At 32.5% G+C, this 21364-nt stretch overlaps 2 protein-coding genes across 12 annotated transcripts in view; one reads left to right on the plus strand and one right to left on the minus strand.

The window, feature by feature from the left end:
* The window catches only part of LOC115237934, a 5546-nt gene extending 4841 nt beyond the window's left edge, over positions 1 to 705 (minus strand). Inside the window, exon 1 of the mRNA XM_029811331.1 lies at positions 508 to 705. The gene's annotated coding sequence lies outside the window, so the exon portion shown is untranslated. The remainder of the gene's footprint in view (positions 1 to 507) is intronic.
* A 1139-nt stretch (positions 706 to 1844) lies between these two features.
* Positions 1845 to 21364, plus strand: part of LOC115237931 (protein lap4) — a 29680-nt gene continuing 10160 nt past the window's right edge. For 6 of the 11 annotated variants that reach the window (XR_003884412.1, XR_003884413.1, XR_003884414.1 and 3 more), the window contains exons 1-26: positions 1845 to 2348; positions 2532 to 2649; positions 7087 to 7165; positions 7381 to 7470; positions 7572 to 7692; positions 8100 to 8392; positions 8495 to 8628; positions 8755 to 8866; positions 9005 to 9171; positions 9598 to 9755; positions 9847 to 9957; positions 10102 to 10326; positions 10624 to 10866; positions 11053 to 11137; positions 11728 to 11892; positions 12186 to 12361; positions 12496 to 12633; positions 12724 to 12879; positions 12970 to 13050; positions 13148 to 13963; positions 16040 to 16147; positions 16329 to 16508; positions 17020 to 17049; positions 17675 to 17833; positions 17920 to 18300; positions 18553 to 18708. Coding sequence is in view for 8 of the 11 variants with exons in the window: in XM_029811321.1 (XP_029667181.1) it covers positions 2187 to 2348; positions 2532 to 2649; positions 7087 to 7165; positions 7381 to 7470; positions 7572 to 7692; positions 8100 to 8392; positions 8495 to 8628; positions 8755 to 8866; positions 9005 to 9171; positions 9598 to 9755; positions 9847 to 9957; positions 10102 to 10326; positions 10624 to 10866; positions 11053 to 11137; positions 11728 to 11892; positions 12186 to 12361; positions 12496 to 12633; positions 12724 to 12879; positions 12970 to 13050; positions 13148 to 13963; positions 16040 to 16147; positions 16329 to 16508; positions 17020 to 17049; positions 17675 to 17833; positions 17920 to 18300; positions 18553 to 18708 (4644 nt within the window). In the remaining 3 variants the exon portion in view is untranslated. Of the gene's footprint in view, positions 2349 to 2531; positions 2650 to 7085; positions 7166 to 7380; positions 7508 to 7571; positions 7693 to 8099; positions 8393 to 8494; positions 8629 to 8754; positions 8867 to 9004; positions 9172 to 9597; positions 9756 to 9846; positions 9958 to 10101; positions 10327 to 10623; positions 10867 to 11052; positions 11138 to 11727; positions 11893 to 12185; positions 12362 to 12495; positions 12634 to 12723; positions 12880 to 12969; positions 13051 to 13147; positions 13964 to 16039; positions 16148 to 16328; positions 16509 to 17019; positions 17050 to 17674; positions 17834 to 17919; positions 18301 to 18552; positions 18709 to 21364 lie in introns of those variants that run through there. The other 5 variants (XM_029811323.1, XM_029811326.1, XM_029811324.1 and 2 more) reach the window with 4 other exon arrangements.

Genomic DNA, 21364 nt, shown 5'->3' on the forward strand with positions numbered 1-21364 from the left:
TAATTCTAACTTTGAAAAGTATCATTATTATAATTTTTTTTCATTTATATATAATATTAATTATTTTAAATAAATAAAACTGTGTCAATAAACATTCAAAAATTATTAATATTGGCCATCTTAGCATTAATATATTTTAATAATCTTATCAATATTATTATTAAAAATTTTATTACATAAACAAGTTAACGATATTGTAGCTTATGTCTAAAAAACGTGATAAAAATAGCATATGTGTGCTTAATACATAGCTGTGAAATTTATTTTTCTCATTTATATATGAAAAAGTAATAATTTATATAGACGTAAGAATAGATTAAACAGACTTGTAAAAGATTGTTAAACTTCAATATGCACAATACAAAAGAATTGTTGCGAATTTCATTCGCCATATCCGATTTCAAGTGACGTGTTCGATATAACGCAATTCACGACAATAGTTCGCGCTATTAATACGAGATTATGCTGATCTTCTATATTATATAAAGCTATAGATAATGCATTTACCTGTTTTTCAAACGTATACTCTTCACAAAATAAAAATATTTTACGCTTTTTCGACGCGCAGAGTACTTAACTCGCACTTCGTACGTAACTTGGGTGTGACGACGTTATTTCTTCTTCGTTTTATCCGTCCGTGATGACCGTGACTGCAGTATATACATAGTCGTGTGTAGTAGTATAGTGTGTAATCACGGTACTTCGGAAAATTCAACTTACGTATACGTATAACGGGTATTCCCCAAAGCATGTATATATATACATTTATAGATATAAGATGTGTTTCGATATAGACAACCAGTAGATTTGTTCGCGTTGTTTGAAATTCCCAAAAATTTTTGCACTTAAAACGAGATGAATATATATTCGGATGTTGAAGAGAGTGAAAGCGAAGATGCTGAGTGCAAAAAGTTCAAGCAACGCGAACAAATCTAATATAAATATACACGGTAGTGACAGGAGCATTCCATTCGACCACCTGTCAAATGGCCACAACCACTCATATCAGTTAGTGTCTAGGGTAACCTAGGGATAACCAGCAACGATCGACCAATCAGAGAGTTCTATTTTGAATTTGACGACGTGGGCGATTAAATTTTACAATTGTCAATCTTAAGGTGCCTTTACATGGCAGCGTCAAGCGTCGAGCGTTAAGCGTCTGCGCAGAATATTGTTGCCCAGAATTATATTTCATTTATTTTATTATATAACAGATGTGTGTGTGTGTGTGTTTATTAATCAAAGATATATTATGAAACGTTACTACTCTGGCAATGTAAATTAAAATAAAATTAAAATACAAATGCGGCAAAAGATTTTGGATGGTTGAAATATTCAAATAAATAAGACACAGAAAGGAATTCACAAATGACAAAACGATACAGTTTGAAAAACTATTGTTAAAAGTAGGAAATGATTTAAAGGAGCAGTATGTTATAAACATGCAGGAAAAGAAAATATGAAAATTATATCCCTTAATCCTTAATCCTTGATTAGATTCTAATATTCTGCTGGGGGATAGTAACGTTTTATACATATTTTGTTTAATAATAATAATATCTATTGTGTATAATGTAAATAAATATCAATTTTCAGTATTAGTAATGTGTATCAGAACATAATTTTTTTTATCTCGACCGAATTCATATTACTCATCATGCTATTAGCCGCAAGAAGCTGGAATCTATTTCATTCAGATTCCTGCGCAATGATTTCTGCGCAGACGCTCGATGCTGCCATGTAATGGCACCTTTATTATTAATTTTCAATGCGCATAGTTCTCGGCAACTAGTGCTCCGTCTATATATTTTATATTTTATGGTATATATATTCCCGTGACGCTGGCGACACGTTCGGAAGAGATCGGAACGAGATAGTCCCGTACGTGGTCGTACCCGTTCGTAGTTTTATTCGCGTGGTTTTAGAGCAACGCGAGCAACGTGATCGTCGACGTGATGACGTCAGATCTCGAAGCATAGGCCCGAGAGTAACGCGAGTTTAAAGCCGAGAGCAGGGCGTGAAAATCGTGCGTTCCTTCCGTCATCGGATGGAAAGTATGTGCAAATAACGGCGCGAGCGCGCGTCTGTGTCCGTCCGTCCGTCCGTTCGTTTTTATCCGCGGGATGATTATGTACGGTGCTGTTTTAACGTGATACGTGAATACGGTGAGAATAGAGAGTAGTACCATGTTCCGCTGCATTCCGATTTTTAAAGGGTGTAACAGGCAGGTGGAATACGTTGACAAACGTCATTGCTCTCTGCCGTGCGTCCCCGACGACATTCTGCGTTACTCCAGGAGTTTGGAGGAACTTCTGCTGGACGCCAATCATATCCGCGATCTGCCAAAAGTAAGTATCCTGCGGAGCAAAAATCTTGTCCCTATCGTATCCGTACGATACAATAAAGACAATATGATACAATATAACGTTTGAAAGAAATTTATTTTTTATTTTTTTTTTAACACATTTTTCTTTCTTGATTTTTTCGTTTTGTATGCCAGTCTATATCATCGTATTTGTACTCGGTTTCAGAATTTCTTTCGACTCCAAAGGCTACGAAAGCTTGGCCTGAGCGACAATGAGATACACCGTTTGCCGCCAGACATCCAGAATTTCGAGAATCTCGTGGAGTTGGATGTATCCAGGAACGGTGAGGAAGATTATATTCTCGTATAATCTAGATAGATTTATACTGACGGCTTCGTTTGCACGCGAGATAACTGTATTGGTGCGTGGACGCCGTCTAGGAATTCAAGTAATTAATCATAATTAATCTCATTAGGAAGCATCTTGTTGATTTCTCCTCCCCTCCAATATCATCCTTTATTATCGCGTTATTCTCGAGGATTTATTTGTACGTGCGACGGTTGTCCGAAGGAGAAAGGCGTCGTGCGAAATAACAAAAGGGCGACGGCAAGAAGGCCAAGTTATAAACGCTTTAATTAAGTACCGTTTCCGGCCGCGACGCAACGACTTTACGTGGGCGAAGCGCGTCATTTTGAAAAAAAAATCTTTCGCGACACGATCTCGGCAAGGTTCGAGGATACGGGCTACCATTAGCTAACGAAATGCAGGCATAACGGTGTATTTTCTTTCGCTTGTGCCTCTCTGGTCGCAAGCGCGTCACCGACACCGCATCGCGCTGTCGGGCCCCGAGTCGGGCCGAGTCGCGCCGAGTCGAGCCGAGTCGAGCCGCCCCGCCTGTCACTGGCGCCTGTCATAAATATTTCCCTACCTGGTATCGTTTTTCCTTTCCTCGCGTCCTACCTGTTGCAATGTAGGTATCTCAATTGTCAAAAGCGTGGCATTCTGCCATCGGGAAAAATGTGAGATTTCTTTTTTACCAAGAAAAAAATTAGGCAATTATCGTGGAATTTTATTGGGACACTCGAGGAATTTTTTCGAAAATTTTTCTCTGATAATTTTGTTCTTAAATTCAGGATGTCTACTCGCTGGAAAAATATGGGAAATCTGAAATTTTTAGGGATTTCTTTTATATTTGGAAAAATCAGAGAATTATCATGTGTTTTGCGTTTATTCTCTTTTTTTCGAGCTTTTTCGTTTTTTATTAACAATTTATTTCAATTAATTAAATAGAAAATGTGTTTCCCTATTTCATACAATGGGCTGGCTGCAGGATTGAAAGTACATTCAACAAAGTATTATAGGGAATACATGTATGTTATGTGAACTCGACGGATTCTAAAGAAAGATTTTCATATTAGATTAGTTCTGTCGATGATTGGTTGACCGAGAAAACACAACACACTTTATTGACAGAAACACGGTCGATCATGCAATCATGTTGTCCTTACATTACTCAAAATACACCTGACGTTACACCAAATATCGGTATTTTCACCTTTTTTTTTTTTTTGTCGAAAGATAAAGCGAACGAGAGGAAAAAGATGAACTAAAATTGACATACGATTATATTTTTAAATTTTAATCCACAATTAAAAGTTTAAAGTTTAACACACACACATTCATAGAGACCTATATTTACTAAACACTGCAGATTGTATCACAGTTTTGTGATAATATTGTTTCAAACTATTTTGTCTGCGATACAAATAACTTTTTTAAAAGCAAACGAAAATTGAGATTCGAAATATAAAATCCTCAAACCGACATGCTGAAAATTCCAACACGTAGTAAAAATTGTATTAAAAGAAAAAAAAACAAAACAAAAATGGAACCGAGATTTAGGACTAATACCTATACATATATAGAACGAGATATTAAAAAAGAAAGAGATACTATGATATATTTTTACCTTATATAATTAATTAAATTTATATAATTAATTAGACAGTCGAAGAAAATCACGCGAGAGATATGGGATAACGGAATGAAATTAAATAAATATGTAAATTTTTAAGCGAGATAAACGCGCGAAAAAAGAAGTATCTCGAAATACATGTATTTAAGAGTATAAAAGAGAATTACACATCGAGATGTGCTTACGAGCTACTTTTCTATATATCGTAGTAATATCGTAGAATCTTTTATAATAACGTTATCGCTTGTTTTAATGAAAATTATACCGCTGTATACACGTGCAATTATCGCAACTATATAGTATCGCATTGTTCGTAACGCATTGTTTCCCTTTATAATGGCTCGCGATGCCTCGAATTGCGCGATCGCCTCACGCGGTCACATCCCGCTATCGGCAAAGTATTTACGATCTATTATGCATTGAAATATGTGTTACGTATTTGTTTCCGTTTACAACAATGTCGCCCATATATTGACAACACTGACTCATCAGCGAGGGATTGCTCGAACTCTCGTTGAAAAAAAAAAAAAAATGATCGCGCGACGAGAAACTCTCCATCGCCTCTCGAATCGAATGCGTAAAAGATGAATAGATTGCGTAACCGCAACAGGTTTTCTTAGATCGGAGGAAGGTTGATTGAGATAACGACAGCCTATAGTTTATCGCGCTCCTCTCTAATTTTCCTTCGGCTTTCGTGCTCTCGTCTCTCATAAGTTTTCATTTATACACGAACCATTCTTTATTTTTCTTTATATCTGACTGCGATCGAATTGTAATCTCAAGGTTGTTCGAAGAGATACGTTACTTTGCGGAGATTGGAATTTTACACGAGAAAAAATTTATGCACGCAGAGATTTACGTCTCTCTTTTACTTATTATACGATCGACCGGAAATTGATCACTTTCGGAATTGCAGATTAAATGGAATTCGCGTAAATACGTACAGCTTTAATCAGAATTGCACACGGACTCGCTTCTCCGTCGTGTTTTTATGTCCATTCTCTCTCGGCTCGTGCATGCAAATACGCAATAGAGTAACGATCTCCCGTCACCTCCTCCGAGGTAAATTACAAAGGCCGAGGGTGGAACGTTTCGTGCTATTTATAATGTTTATTGCGGTTGCATCAAAAGGGGCCGTCGACTAACCGCGATGCCGTGCGCGGCATCTGAAAATTGACGGTGTGTGCTTGCACGTGAAAAAAAGGATGTAATATGTACGAGTATGCATGTACACGTATATGTATGTATGAAAGAGAGAGAGAGAGAGGCTGTCTGGCCTGTGGACCGTCGCGCATCTCCATCCAACCGTAGATTCTTTTTCATCCACATCCATAGAATCGACCCCTTGTCTCTTTTAGCGTGAATTCACCCGCCTACAAGCTCTGCCGCATTTGGCGGCATTCTTTCATTTTCGACGCTGCATCTATTCTGTTAATAAAATGTCAAAAAGAACGCGCGTCTTTATATTCTTATCAATTTTCACACAATTAAAAGCACTTTGATCATGTCCAATTTAGCAAATGTGCTTTCATCGCGCGAACCTAACGATAATTTGTGTTTCCGCTTCAAGTTATATTCGATTAAAACTATGATAATTTATAAGTACACATATAGAGTGCCGTAATTGGCGGTTCAATGGGGAAGGTAATAATTGTAAAAAAATAAGAGAGAGTCGAAAATGTAAAATAATTTTCTTTATACAAGACTTGAGAAAATTGATTTCGAAATTTGAAAAATTAATAACATATTTTTTTTTTTAACAATGCTTTTTTTAAAGAATTTAAGGGTTTTTAAGGACTTGGTGTTGTATGTCTTCGAGTACATCTTGACAATGACTATTAGTATGCAAATATAAAAATACAACATACTCCATTTACTAAAACATTCTGAAATAATTTAAATTACTAGGAGAAATTGTTGTGTATAAAATATTTAGATAAATTTTACTTTCCCAATAGAAAAAAAATGTATCTCTTTATATCTTAATAGCTACTATCGAGATAAATCCGATGTGTAATACACGATCGTTAAAGGCCTTAAGCTTGCTGTATTATCAATCAAAGTTTAATGTGTTATCAAGTTTTGAATTTTCAATGCTAATTTTCTTGAAAACAAAAAACTTTGTACGAAAACAATTTTTTCTACATTTTTTGTATTAATTTTTTCATATAGAATTATTATCTTTCCGATTGTATCGCCAGCTACAGGACAAACACCTGTACATATACACCTAAATCTTCCCCACACACAGAGCCTAATTTTACGATGACACATTCGTGACGTCCAAGTTCTTACCGAAACGTCATTCTCTTGCAGCGATTTAACGTGTGTTTGCGTGACAAAAAAGTCAACGACTGAGAGAAGCGAATTTTTTCCTAGCGGAATCACGCTTTGTTATTTGTAATTTCCTCTCGTTGGTGTCGCGATGCGTCTGACGCAGGAGCTGTTCTACTCGGATGTCCGTGAAGCGAGACACGTGGAGTAGCCTTCACAATTTTTTTTTCCAACGATTTATTATATACCATTGACAGAGATATCGGGAAAAAAAAGAGCACGTCGCCGAGTTAGCTATATGGGCGTATTTCGAGGATATCCCGAAGCTATACTGCTCTTTATTTTTCACTCGCGCATTTTTTCAATGAAAATATAATTTTAGACCATCGTTCTCATATAACGATTAATTAACACGTATGACATACGATTACGTTCCGATATATATTTAAACAATTTTACTCGAACGGTATCGGAAAAGAGTTACAGTTATAATTGATGATTATCGGATAACGTTTACCTTCTGTCTTATAGATATACCGGACATTCCTGAGAACATCAAGAATTTACAGGCGCTACAGGTGGCGGACTTCAGCAGTAATCCTATTCCAAGGTTAGTCAATTATTCTTATCTTCCTTCTATACCTTTAACATCCAAATAACGCATACAGTTTATAGGAAAGATTTGGCGTTATCTCTTTTGCCGCTCCCTCTCTCTTTCTCACGTTTTTTTTTTCTTTTTTTTTCTTTTGACAATTCACTGTTGTGTATTCTCATCGAGAAGCAATAGATTTTAAGCAGATTCTTATCTATTGTTATATTTTTCAGGCTTCCAGCGGGATTTGTACAGCTAAGGAATTTAACTGTACTTGGACTTAATGATATGTCCCTTACAAACTTGCCACCTGATTTTGGAAGGTAATATCGCAGTAAACCTCAAAGCTACAGTATTCAGGTATTGTTACATAACATTTATCCGTTATTTCGTTAATTATTGGAAGTATATATTTTACTTGTAGTTTGGAGGCATTGCAGTCGCTGGAATTAAGGGAGAATTTGCTCAAATCCTTGCCTGAATCGCTCTCACAGCTCTTCAAACTCGAACGGCTGGATCTCGGTGATAATGAGATCGAAGAATTGGTGAGTTTGACGATCTTATTGCGAAATTACCAGTAGCGCAAACGAAAACGAAAAAAATGATTACATTTTTACGCAAAAAAAAAATCTTGTTCATTTAAGTGTAAAATTATATTATTATTATATTTTTATACAGGCACTTCTATTTTTATTACTTTTATAATAATGATAATAATGATTTGTTTAATAAAGTTTTAGTCCTATGGATAAAGATTATACCCGAGATTATAAATTTTACTTTAATATCTATAAACTTAAAGCTTTATAAGTTTTTGCATACTATCTATATTTATTGTTCTTTCGGCGATCTGATATTTTTATATCGATTATTTAAACTTTCTACAGCTTTAGATATCATTCTCAGTCATGAACTAATTATAAACAAGCAATTTTATTACGTTTTTTTCTAGCCTGCGCATATAGGAAAATTACCAGCGCTACAAGAATTATGGCTCGATCATAATCAATTGCAACACTTGCCGCCTGAAATAGGCGAACTGAAAACGCTCGCGTGTTTAGACGTTTCGGAAAATCGTTTAGAGGATCTTCCCGATGAAATCGGCGGTCTCGAATCGTTAACAGATTTGCATTTATCACAGAATGTTATTGAGAAATTACCCGACGGACTTGGCGAACTGAAGAAATTAACTATTCTCAAAATAGATCAAAATAGACTCTCTACATTAAATTCAAATATAGGAAGGTAAATGAAAAATCTAAATCACTATTGCATTAATTTGTTAGAAACGAGGATGAATTATTGGTTAAATATGAAAAGTTTACTTACACTTTATTTACGTTTTAGGTGCGAGAATTTGCAGGAATTAATTCTTACAGAAAATTTTCTCTTAGAATTACCAGTATCGATAGGCAAACTTCACAATTTAAATAATTTGAATGTCGACAGAAATAGCCTGCAATTTCTACCGATAGAAATTGGTAAGATAATAGAATATAAAAGACAACTCTTTTTATTATACAATGTTAAACATATCAAAGCAAATTGCAAGAAAACGATACATACTGGGTAATTGCAATTTCTTTATTCTTTTTTTCATTTCCTAGGAAACTTGAAAAAGTTGGGTGTATTGTCTTTAAGAGACAATAAATTACAATACCTTCCGTCTGAAGTGGGACAGTGCAATGCTCTTCATGTTCTAGATGTATCTGGCAACAGGTATACAGTTTATATACAATTATCTCAGCATCATTATTATTATTAAATGTAGAAAAAAGATGACAAAAAAAATGTTGATATGTTGTGAAGATTATCTTATTCAATAAGTAACTGTGCATATATTTTTGTTACACACAGATTACATTATTTACCATATTCTTTGATCAACCTGAATCTGAAGGCGGTATGGTTAAGCGAAAATCAGGCGCAACCAATGTTAACATTTCAAACAGACGTTGACGAGGAAACGGGTCAAGAAGTATTAACGTGTTTTCTTTTGCCACAATTGGAATTCCATCCTGATGGTTAGTAATTAAGATTAATCACTTTATTTTGTTCATTATTTATTTGTATATTTTTTTTAAAACCATTTTATCAAATCCGTCTAATCATATTTCAAATTTCAATTTTGTTACGTACATGATGACAGATTTACTTTAGTTAGAAAATGCCACAAAATTTGCATGAATATAAAGTACGCTAACCGGCATAAGGTAATGCGAAATAAATAATATATTTCTTTTATTTATTTATTTTTTTTCTTTTAAAAATTTTACTTGGATATTTAGCATGTAAATTAGTAGTTTTCAGATATATGTAGCTAAAAGTAGAAAAGTCTCCAAATTAAACTGAAAAGAATTGTATTAGTGATTGATGAGAGATTATATAATTTGATTATTCTGATTTTTATATATTTACTATTATGCATAACTGATAATCTCATTTTTTAGATTCAGGTAGACTGGGAATGTTGGTTGGTATGAGAAACGTTCAAGGTGGTGAGATGCGTGAATTGACAAGCAGCGATGATGAAGGCTGGCAAGAAAGAGAAGCATCAAGAACACATTCAGTGAAATTTACTGACGAACCACCAGAAGCTGACAAAGAGGTATATATTTATCTTCTTTTCTTTTCTTTTAATATGTTACTTTGTAATACTTCGTTTTATCTCTTCTTTTTTTATTTATCTTTACAAATAGACTCCATTTGTACGTCAAAACACACCACATCCAAAAGAATTGAAAGCTAAAGCACACAAGTTATTCAGCAAAGGAAAAAGTGAAAGTCGATCGGAATCTACAGATGAACAGGTAATATCTCATGATTAACTTTTTTTTCAGCAAGCTAATAAATCAAGAAAAATTTAATTTCTTGATTTTGATAATATTTTTAATGGATTCTTTGTTTTGCATTACTTTGTAGCTAGAAAGTAATTGGTTTGAATTTTTTGTCAGGATGTTTCTCAAACATTTGGATTAGATAAAACTGAACCAGAGACACTGGTCAACACTGCAGATGTGCCGCAAAGTGTTTCTGAGCAAGAAGAGCACGTGGAATGTAGTACTATACAAAATAATCATAAATCACCAACATCTGGCATCGAATCAGATAACACGGATATTCAAATTAATAAAGAAATAGATGATCTTTCTGTTCAATATGCTACAGAAATTCATTCAGTAAGTAAAATTCAGAGAAATATTTTTATTCTAATAATGATTATATCAGTAATCATTACAATTACAATTGTGTCAATTACAATTTTCTTTTGTCCAATATGCCGATTTTATAAAAATGGTTATTGATTAAGAATAGTATAGTGTCTCCATAAGCTTTTTTACAACATTATATATATATATATATATATATTAATTTTCAATTCTTTCTTTTGTTCTGTTACACTATATACACATACATATATTTCCAATTTCTATATCTTTTACTATCAAATAAATTAAAAATATTTATTTTTGCAGAACGCAAAAGCTGAAAATTCCATCCCAGAATCAAAAGAAAGGGAGGAGTGCGAAGAGGAGTCTGAAAATGAAGATGTGCAAAGACACGTCGAATTTAGTATTGCAGAAGACGCAAGTAATGAAGATATTTATGATTCAAATAAGCCCAATAAACTTCAACGTAGAGACACTCCGCATCATCTGAAAAATAAACGCATTCATACAGCAATTGACAAGGATAAAGTTGCTTCTATTATAGCACAGGTTAATGTTTTATGTTTTTTGATAAGTAAAAAAAAAATTTTACATTTATTTGCAACACAGATATATTTATTTGCAACATAGAAATATTTAATACTAACAAATAATTTGTAAAAGATATGCAACATTCATATTTGCCGATATATTTAATCAACTATATTTCATTCATTTTGCATTTTGCATTTATAGGCACTTTTGAAAAAATCCGACGAGACTTCTACATCTTTACCTTCACAAGTAGAGTCTACAGAAACATTCGACGCGCATAATCAAGGTAAATTTAAGAATTAAGTTGAAAAATAATTATTATTACGCTAAAGTTTAATTATTTATATATAATTTTATTTATACTTTTGATTAAAATTTTTCTGTTTATTCAGTTTTTATCACTATTACACCTGTTATCTTATGGTAATAATATATTTACTTTTTGGAGTAAGTTTTTATCGTATGTATTGATAAAATTTTCATTGAAAAATGATAATAAAGAATTTAAAAAATTTGTTATGTATGAATCATGAATTTATCGCGTTAAAGAGAAGGGAAAACATGATAAGATATATCTTGTACTCAACTTACTTGCCATCTTATCTCGAATCTAGTTATCAATGTGTTTCTCAGTGGTTAGGAAGTATTAAGGACAATTATAATAGAGAATATTTGCACGATAATATATATACAAAATAATATTTTTTACATAAATAAAATCGAGATAAATTGTTTAATATAATGCCTAGAAGAAGATACAAATGTTATATTAAAAACAAAAAAATTAAAAGAGGTAAACGTTGATATATGACATAGATAAATATATTTATTAACTGTTGACAACTCATGATCAAGTAGTTAAACATGTTATTTCAGATGCAACCTCTGACATTGAACCAGCATTGGAGATACGGGAAGAGCAATATGAGATTCATATAGAAAGAACGACTGGCGGACTAGGTTTATCAATAGCTGGCGGTATCGGATCGACGCCTTTTAAAGGCGACGATGAAGGCATTTTTATTTCAAGAGTTACTGAAGGTAAATATTTACTTATAAATAAATAACTTTATCAAAAGCAGTAGAATCTGTTTGATAACTAGCCTATTGTTTATTTGTGTGTATATTTAATATCTTTTTGCAATCTATTTATATCTTGATTTACAATTATATACATATTTAATATACTTTTTTTCACAGTTATAAAAGAACTTTGTTGCATTATTACATATATTATATAAACATTTCTTATTAAAGCTTAGAGATTAAGTTATTTTATGCAGAGTATTTATTCTTTTTTACGTAAAATGACAATTTATTTTACTCATTTTCAGGTGGACCTGCGGATTTGGCTGGTTTGAGAGTAGGTGACAAAGTAATATCCGTAAATGGAGTATCAGTAGTGAATGTAGACCATTACGATGCTGTAGAAGTATTGAAAGCATGCGGACGTGTTCTCATATTGAATATAATAAGGGAAGTTACGAGGATAATTCCGCCATATGAACAGGTATTAAATAATTATATTGTCATCTGATTAGCAATGTCGCATTGATATTTGGTTGATATAAATTGATTGTTATTTTAAATATAAGCGCAAGATTAATATAATTGTGATGATAGAGTTTGGCTATTATTCTCTAGGCACCGACGAGAAAAGATTCCGTGTGTTCTAGTTTAAGCACAAGTAGAGCACCAAGTGCGACATCTTATGTCTCATCCACAGCATTGTCGCATACTTTAGAAAATGGCGACGCATCCGTGACTCATGAAACTGCGAAGGTAACACGTTCGTGTCTAAATATTTTTGATAGTGATAATTTGTCGACGACAATATGTACGATTAATGGATTCAAATTTAATATATCATAGACGAAAAGGATTCCCGAGCCTATAACTTCTCTAAAAACAAGCAGTGAACCTATGGTATCCGTTCTTTTTCACACAACATTAATACGAGACCAAAATGGGCTTGGATTTAGTATTGCCGGTGGAGAAGGTTCACCATCATTTAAAGATAATAGCGATGTAAGCATCTCTATAATAGAATTTTTCATCATTTCTTAATATCGTTTTAATTAGCATTGAAATTAATTACGTATCATTAATCGCTTCTAGGCAATATTTATCTCGAGAATAACGGACGGCGGAGTTGCCCAAAAAGATGGTAAATTATTAGTTGGGGACAAAGTAATATCTGTAAGTATGTTTTCATCGAGTATATAAACTTATATCAATAGATGATAGAACATATAATATCTTAATGAATATTAAATCATTTTCGTAAAAAATGTAGATTAATGGGGTAGATATGAGAGGAGCTAAACATGAACAAGCGGTGGCTTTACTTACTGGCTTGGAAAGATTTGTTCGACTAGTGGTCGAACGGGAAATACCGCTTTCTCAAGCAAACCCCGCCACCGTCGTAACTCCATCGGAAAAATCGCCGCGTGTGATAGGTGCACCGAAACCTTACACAGGCCTGTACAATGCCAACAGTTATATGGCAAATAGACCCGGATACGGCGGATACCGTCGCTCCATGGACGCCGATAAGGCATTGTCGCCGAGTCCCACTTCGAAAACACCACCGCCAACATTATCCGCGAAGGCCGATGACGTCAATGAAACGCCTAAGATGAACGGCGTAAGCGAGCCGGAAAAAAACGTTTCACCAACGGCTTTCAGCCCGACGATTAATCAAGCATCATATCCGCAGCCGGCTCCGAGGCATAGCATCTCGCAGATGACGTCACCTACGAATAATACCACCGGTTCTGCAACTACGACCTCTCACGTAGATCCTAGACCGGATGAAACTGCGCAAGAGGACATACAGGTACCGAAGCCTATCACCAGCGAAGAATTTCAAGCTATGATCCCCGCTCATTTCCTTCGACCTCCAACATCCTCGCCTTCACCAGACTCCCATCAAGGCCCCGTTGTGACAGTGACGATAAAGCAGCCCGATACTTTGCCTGGGGATGTTAGCTTCCCTCCAGCTCCTACTACACTCGGTAAAGTTACTGAGACCATCACAAAGAGTACACTCACCGAGACCGTCGTAACTAGAGTGACTGACAACCAATTGATGCAACCGCTTATTATCGAGGTATGTGCATGCTTAGTTAGATCAAAACATCAAAAATAGATAACACAAAAATAGATTGCATGTGTAGTGTAGCTGCTAACCTAGTCTCACATTCGTGTAGAAGCTCATCATTTTCATCTTTTTTATCTTGCTACTTTATATACGCATTGTGCGCATCTATGTTGTTTCATTAGTTTTGTTTTAAATTTATTTTATATTTGTTCTTTTAATCTGAGCATACTTTTTACTTTTATTTTTATTCTTTACATTTTTTTTTGCATTTTAATATGCACGGATATTCGAGCAATTGTCTTATAAATAATTATTACAGAGTTTAGTTTAGAACTATAGAGGCGTTTTAAGTATAGTTTAGAACTATAGAAGCGTTTTAAAACTATAAATACAAACTTAATTGAATAATAGAATTCGCGGAAAGAAACAACAGGTCTTAATAAACATAGATAACATAAACATAGATCTATATATTTACAACATTGTAGATTATATTTACAACATTGTAGCATTTCCAAGCAAGCGTGAATTCACCATTTATTATTTTGTTTCTCATGCTTATTAATTTAAAATAGTGTTACGCATGTTTATTTCAATCTAACGATGATAGATATCCATTTTATACATGGGTCTGTAAATATAGGCTGGGTTCTGTAAAGAGCATATTCACGCATATATCTATAATACACATTACGTATACTATAGATACCATGTGCTTTAGGGAACCCAGCTATAATATTGCAAAATTGGCGGCTTAAATAGTTATCGAAGACTGTGAAAAATTAAAAAATCTTCAAACACATGCGTTTATCTGCGAGAAATCACGCTGAAGCTTGTATTGAAATGAGCGGTCAACACAGTTTGAGCACCCGTTAATTGCGTATCTATTCCAAGGTTATCCATCGCTTATTGAGATTCTGAATTTTCGAGATATCAGTTAATCTGTGATAATTGTTTAAAAAACCATCGACTTATATTAACTAAAAAAGTTGAAGATTATCTAAAAAAAATTGTGTATGTATACGCGCACGCGTGCACGCATATTCAGGAACAGGTCCAATGATAAAATGATTATTAATAACCAATTTTTTTTACATTTGTTAAATAATATTTTAATTTTTAACATAAAGCTTATTTCCATGCTGTGATGATAATTATGATTTAAAAATTTTAAAAATAAAATAAAGTCAGAATATTAGAAAAAGAAGATTCAAGAAGATTCAAAAACATATGTATATAAATATGTTTTAAAATTAATTATTAATTAATTATGATTTTCTCAAAGCAATAATTAATTTTATAATTAATTAAAAAAAATATTTACATATATGTTTTTGAATCGTCTTGAACTTTCTTTTTCCGACATTTGGAGTTTATTTTACTTTCTAGAAAAAGTGCAAGAAAATGTAAGAAATTAAAAAAAAGAATGGGTTCTAATCTTCATTGCTTTTGTACATCATCATCCTGTCTTGCAATCTCGTCCAATTCTCATAAATATAGCTTTTTCTTTTATAAAATCAAATACATAATTGCGATATAATTAAGCAAATATTCACGCAAAAGTGTGATCTAAAAGAATGATTATGGAGAAATTGTTGTATCAGAGTATAAATTATAGATTGCATTGTTTTGCACATTTGGTTTTGTGCATTTTTTAGCGAATTTTCTTACGTACATAATGTTTTGCTCAATTATATTTCTCTTATGTTCAATTTTATATATATTTTTCGTAAAATTATCTAAAAAACATATGTCAATGGCGATCTTAGAAACAATTTTGGTAACTAACGATGGACTATAATAAACAGAGAGTTTACTTATCCTCTGGCATGGAAATAGGTAAGTAGCGTAGATTTGTTTTTCTCCCATATCAATACTTAATAAAATGGGATAAATAGAGAAGTACATCTTTGTCACAATTTTATTTCCATAAAATCTATATTAAAATCCATAGCTTGGACTACTATCTCTCTCACATTCTAATAACTCTATATAAACTCTAAGCTTTTATTTTAATTCAACATCTTGTAAAATTAAAATTTCTATATTTTAATATATGGCTAATTTAATAATCACATTGTTCAGGATGTTATCCTTGTGAAAGAAGGCTCGCTAGGCTTCAGCATCATAGGGGGAACCGATCATTCGTGTACGCCGTTTGGTGCAAAAGAACCAGGAATTTTTATATCTCATGTAAGTTTCTTACTCTTATGTCTTTTTTAAATATATTTATCTAATTATTTTTACACACATTATACACACACATATATTATATCTATATTATATATATTTTATATATAGATTTATTTATTATATATTTTTATATATACGTAATTTTTTTATATTTATCTATATTTTTATGTAAATATATTAGGTTGTTCCTGGCGGCATAGCAGCTAAGTCAGGTAAACTAAGAATGGGCGATAGGATATTAAAAGTGAATGGTACAGATGTAACAAAGGCCACGCATCAAGAAGCAGTAATGGAACTTTTAAGACCAGGAGACCAGATTGTGCTCACCATCCAACATGACCCGCTTCCGGAAAATTATCAGGTAAATTATCAGCGGGTGCACTTTGCAGTGGCACACAATACGCGACATTATTTTTTTTTACATAGTTGCTTAGATTAGCGATGCTTTTAGAGCTGTATAAATAAATCTACGGATTAAATATAACTTTACACAATCATATATCATAAAATTACATTGTGCGTTCTCTTCACGTCACTTTTGACAAATTGACTGAATGCAATGCGTGATTAGTGAAATGCGTGTGACTTCTTACAATTTCTAGATTATTAATCACAGTTATTTTGTAAATTAGATATGCACCTTTAAGAGATTGTTTCTTAAGGAAAGAACACTTACACTTTGTGTATATCTTTTTGTGCTACAATTAGAACTATACAGGCACTCTATTTAATAAGTGAATAGCTTTCTGAAAAAAATTTTTTTTTCACGTTTTACTAACACTGAAGAAATGCTTGTTAGTTGCAAACAACGGCATTCGCGATGCTTTATTTTCTCACCTAATGCAACTTTTTCTTATAATTTGCCCCACAAGCTGGTCGAAATAGAGTACATCTCTGTGACAGTAAGTACTCGATGCGTTTGACCCATATAACTTTACATCCTTATTTATATGCTTAGTCTCACACGAACAGGCTGCAAATTTCACTACTATGAATGACTCGCTTTTGCTTATGCTATTATTTACACAGAAACTTATTATTTTATATTCAAGTGCTTTTTTGTGCTTTGCATCATGTAATTACACTTAGCATATATTATCAAAAGCTGAATTAAAATAAAATGGTTTTTATTATACAAAAGTTTAATCAATCTGTTTTTGCAATTTTTCAAATGTCGGTATTATTCGAATATTCGAGTCATCTTATTCTTTAATTTAATTTTTTCGATTCTTAATATTTTCTCTACAATACAAATTTCTCTACATCTCATTTATTAATTAATATTTAAATTTAAATTTATAAATGTCACTAAAGTGCATAAATAAATATTAATCATGATTACAATTGAAAAATTTATTATATCAATAATAAATTCTGAAATAATAATTATTTATAATTAAATAAAAATTAAAGTAATTTATATAGTTCTGTAACATAATATCTTTTATTTTTATATTTTATACTATAATTTTAAGTAAAGAGAAATAATAATCTGCTTTATAAAGTGGATAATATAATCTGTTTTAGGAATTAGTGATAACGAAGGAAGCAGGTGAAAAGCTTGGTATGCACATTAAGGGAGGTCGAAGAGGACAGAAAGGCAATCCTCTCGATCATACGGACGAGGGCGTTTTTATATCAAAAATTAATTCAGGTGGTGCAGCCAAAAGAGACGGACGATTGAAGGCAAGTACATTTTGTATATTTATTTTGTTACTTTTTAACTGACTTTAATATTCGATTTATGCTAAATTCTATATATTTTACGATAGGTTGGAATGAGACTACTGGAAGTCAATGGCACATCGTTATTAGGTGCGACTCATCAAGAAGCTGTCAATATCCTTCGGTGCTCAGGGAATACGATCACATTGGTTGTGTGTAAGGGTTACGACAAAAGTGAAATTGAACCGATATTAACATTATCCGACAATGAAAATTCTAAGGAAGCTAAAGTGTCTAACGAATCGAGAGATCCGGCCGCGGAAGGTACTAAATCGTTGTCGCAAAGTGTATCCAGTTTAGACCGAGATGACGAGGAAGCTGCGATTCTTAGGCAAGAACAAGAAATGAAAGCTGAACTCGTCGCTTGGGAACAAGAGGAACGAGAGCGAGCGCTTGTAGAGCAGAGAGAAAAATCTACACCCGAAAAGGTAGGACGATTTCCAGCAAATCTCGAGTTCTTATAATTTTTGAATAAAAAAAATTTCGAAATATTTTCCATTTAAATAATTTAAATTTGAAAATATAGTAAAAGCTACTGTGCATAGAGAACGATTGATTTTTTTATATTCTTTGATAGAACAAATGTGTAATTCTCAAACATTTTCTCCAACATATTTCCCGGAAATAAATTCAGTATACAATAATTCAATTTCTATTTGCACTGTTTGATTTTGACATAGGTAATGGATGTTGTACGAGCGGCAGAATCACTAGTAAGCAAATCGAACAGTCCTGTCGACATGGTACCGCCAAAGTCACCCGGAGGTTCCAAAGATCTCAAAACTACGACGATTGTTATGAGCAAACACACACTAGCACCTCAGAATCCTAATAATGTAAGTAATACAATGCATTAATATATAATTTATTAATTTTTTTATTAATCACGTATCTTATATTTTCAAATAACATAAACATTTTAACATAAATTTGAAAATATATACGTGTAGCATCTTATACATGTAGAATATAACAAAATATTTCAGATTGTTACTTCCAGTTATGAACCCTCCGATTTGAACTCGATGTTTCCTTAATGAAAAAGAATTTGTTTTGATAACTTTTTGCATTCCTTATTAATTTATTATTTAGAAATATATTTGTAATAATATTTTTATTTCATAAAATGTTGCATTCCCCACTTACCATCAGCATTGCCCTCTTTTTATTAGCTTGGCATGGCTTTTTTTGTAGCATGAAAATATTATATATTTTGTACTTTCCTTCAAAACTGCTTTATCCAATATTGTTAAAACCTACAAAGGAAAACGTAAATATATGATACACTTATTTGTTATTAGATTAAAATTTTAAAATTTCTTAGGAAGAGAGGGGGGAGTAGAAATTAATATATAATATCTGTACTGTTATAAAACGGTTATCTGCCAGATCAAGAGTTTTGATTTGGAAATAAATCAACTGTCAACTGATTTTCTTGTATGAGATAATCCGACTAACTTTTAAACACTATGTCACTTTACAAGACACACATTTATACAACTATATATAATACAATTATATATGTGCTGCATGAAATGTGAAGATCCATATAAAGAGAGAAAGAGAAAGAGAATTTTCTGATATTTAAAGTAGCTATTTTAATAGCATATAATAATTCTTATATTTTTCAAAAAATTGTCTAAATTATTTCCTTTCATTAAGGAACATTATTGTCTCTATATATACACACACACACACACACATACACACACAAAATGATATTAATTCTTCTGTTGAGATAGTATCATTCCATATAGATATTTCAATATCTCCAATTAAAAACTTTAAATTAAATTTAATTACCTTCACTCTGGTTTTATCAAAACCGATCTAATATAATCCCTTCAAATCAGACTTGTTATTAACAGAGTTATCTGCATTTTTTACATTTACGTTTATTTTCGCAATGAGAAACCTAAGCAATTTCATGGACTTATTCGTCATCATACATATGATCTATTACATAATTTCATTAAATGAAACCTAAATGGCGCATGAAATGTACAGTTGTTTCGGTGTCTTTAGCGTCGCATGCTCTCCTGAGCGCCAAAAAGAGAGAGATATTTCACATGTTTACAGACAGTGGAAGATGATAGCGCTACTTTGGCTGCCCTCTAACAGGAGTGAGTCGTTCGTCTTTCTACTCATTTTCCCCGTGTGTCTGCGTCCATGCCTCCGATTCCGCAGGATTGCGTGCCATAACAAAACGTTCTCTAAGAATTCCATTAACCACAAAAGAGTGGCATTGTATAACTCGCGTATAACATTCATGATGGTTTATCATTGCGTTTTTCTATATGTCCACCAAATGTTATACGGCACTTGTTACTCCATTTGTTACTGATACTGCCATTAACGACATTAAATATCGAGAAATACGCTGACGGTTGGGTTGAATCCGTAATTAATTTTTTGCTTCGACAAAATATAGCAGGACAAGAATTTCGAATCATGACACATAATTGTGATATCTTACTCGACTCGAAAAAAATTGTCATCTATACATCTATACATACATATAACACATACATACATACATGCAATACGGATAAATAAATATATATTACATACATATATTGAGTTATATATATAATATTATATATAATATATATAATATTAATATATATTATATAATTTTATATTTTCTCATTCGCGATTATATAAATGTCGGATAACAAGGGAAAATATTTCTGTGATAGATAAAGACGCAAGTTGTAGTAAAAAATTTTTCTTATATATACATATACTTAACGGAATCTTTTTAGTAAGATTTGTATATTACTCTTTAAACTTGTTTGCGTATATAAATTTAGTAATATGTGCGATACATATATAAAATATGGTCGCTACAGTTAATCTCGATTAACCGTTGCGTGATTTTGTTCAGCTATCGAATGAATGGTTGTTATAAAGATAGGAGGCGATTTGTGATATAGGAATTGACAATTTTTTGACATAATAAGGGTCTGTTTGTGTACAAGTTTCTAAAAATCTTTGTTAGTCTATTACAATCGTAAATGTGAATATATTTTGGTCATTTAAATAAGAATTAATTACGTATTCTTAAGCGTTACGTATCTCCATACGCATTTACGTTCTCTTAATCGTATGTAATAAAACACTGAAGGAAAGTTACGATTTATTTAAGGTCTGTCGTCACTTTATCGCAAGAAAGAGACATTATGAATGTTCTAGTTAAAGCACAAGTATCGTTCCGTACTTACAATTTACTAAATGATTTGAAAGAGCATACATATTTTCTACACGAGATTCTATTAACAATGTCGTATTTGTAAAAAAAATAATATTCCGACTATTTTATAATCAGACATAAGTGATATTCTTCATGATACATCTATAAAAGAAATTGTCGGTAATTGTTTTATACCTTCCTGTTAAAATGTCTGAGCAAATATTAAATTGATTCTAGCAATGCGTTGTATTATATCGCGTTAAAAAAAGATTAGAATATAATTCCAAAAATAGAATACA

The sequence above is a fragment of the Formica exsecta genome, unplaced genomic scaffold, assembly GCF_003651465.1.
Source record: "Formica exsecta isolate Colony F162 unplaced genomic scaffold, ASM365146v1 scaffold314, whole genome shotgun sequence".
NCBI lineage: Eukaryota > Metazoa > Arthropoda > Insecta > Hymenoptera > Formicidae > Formica > Formica exsecta.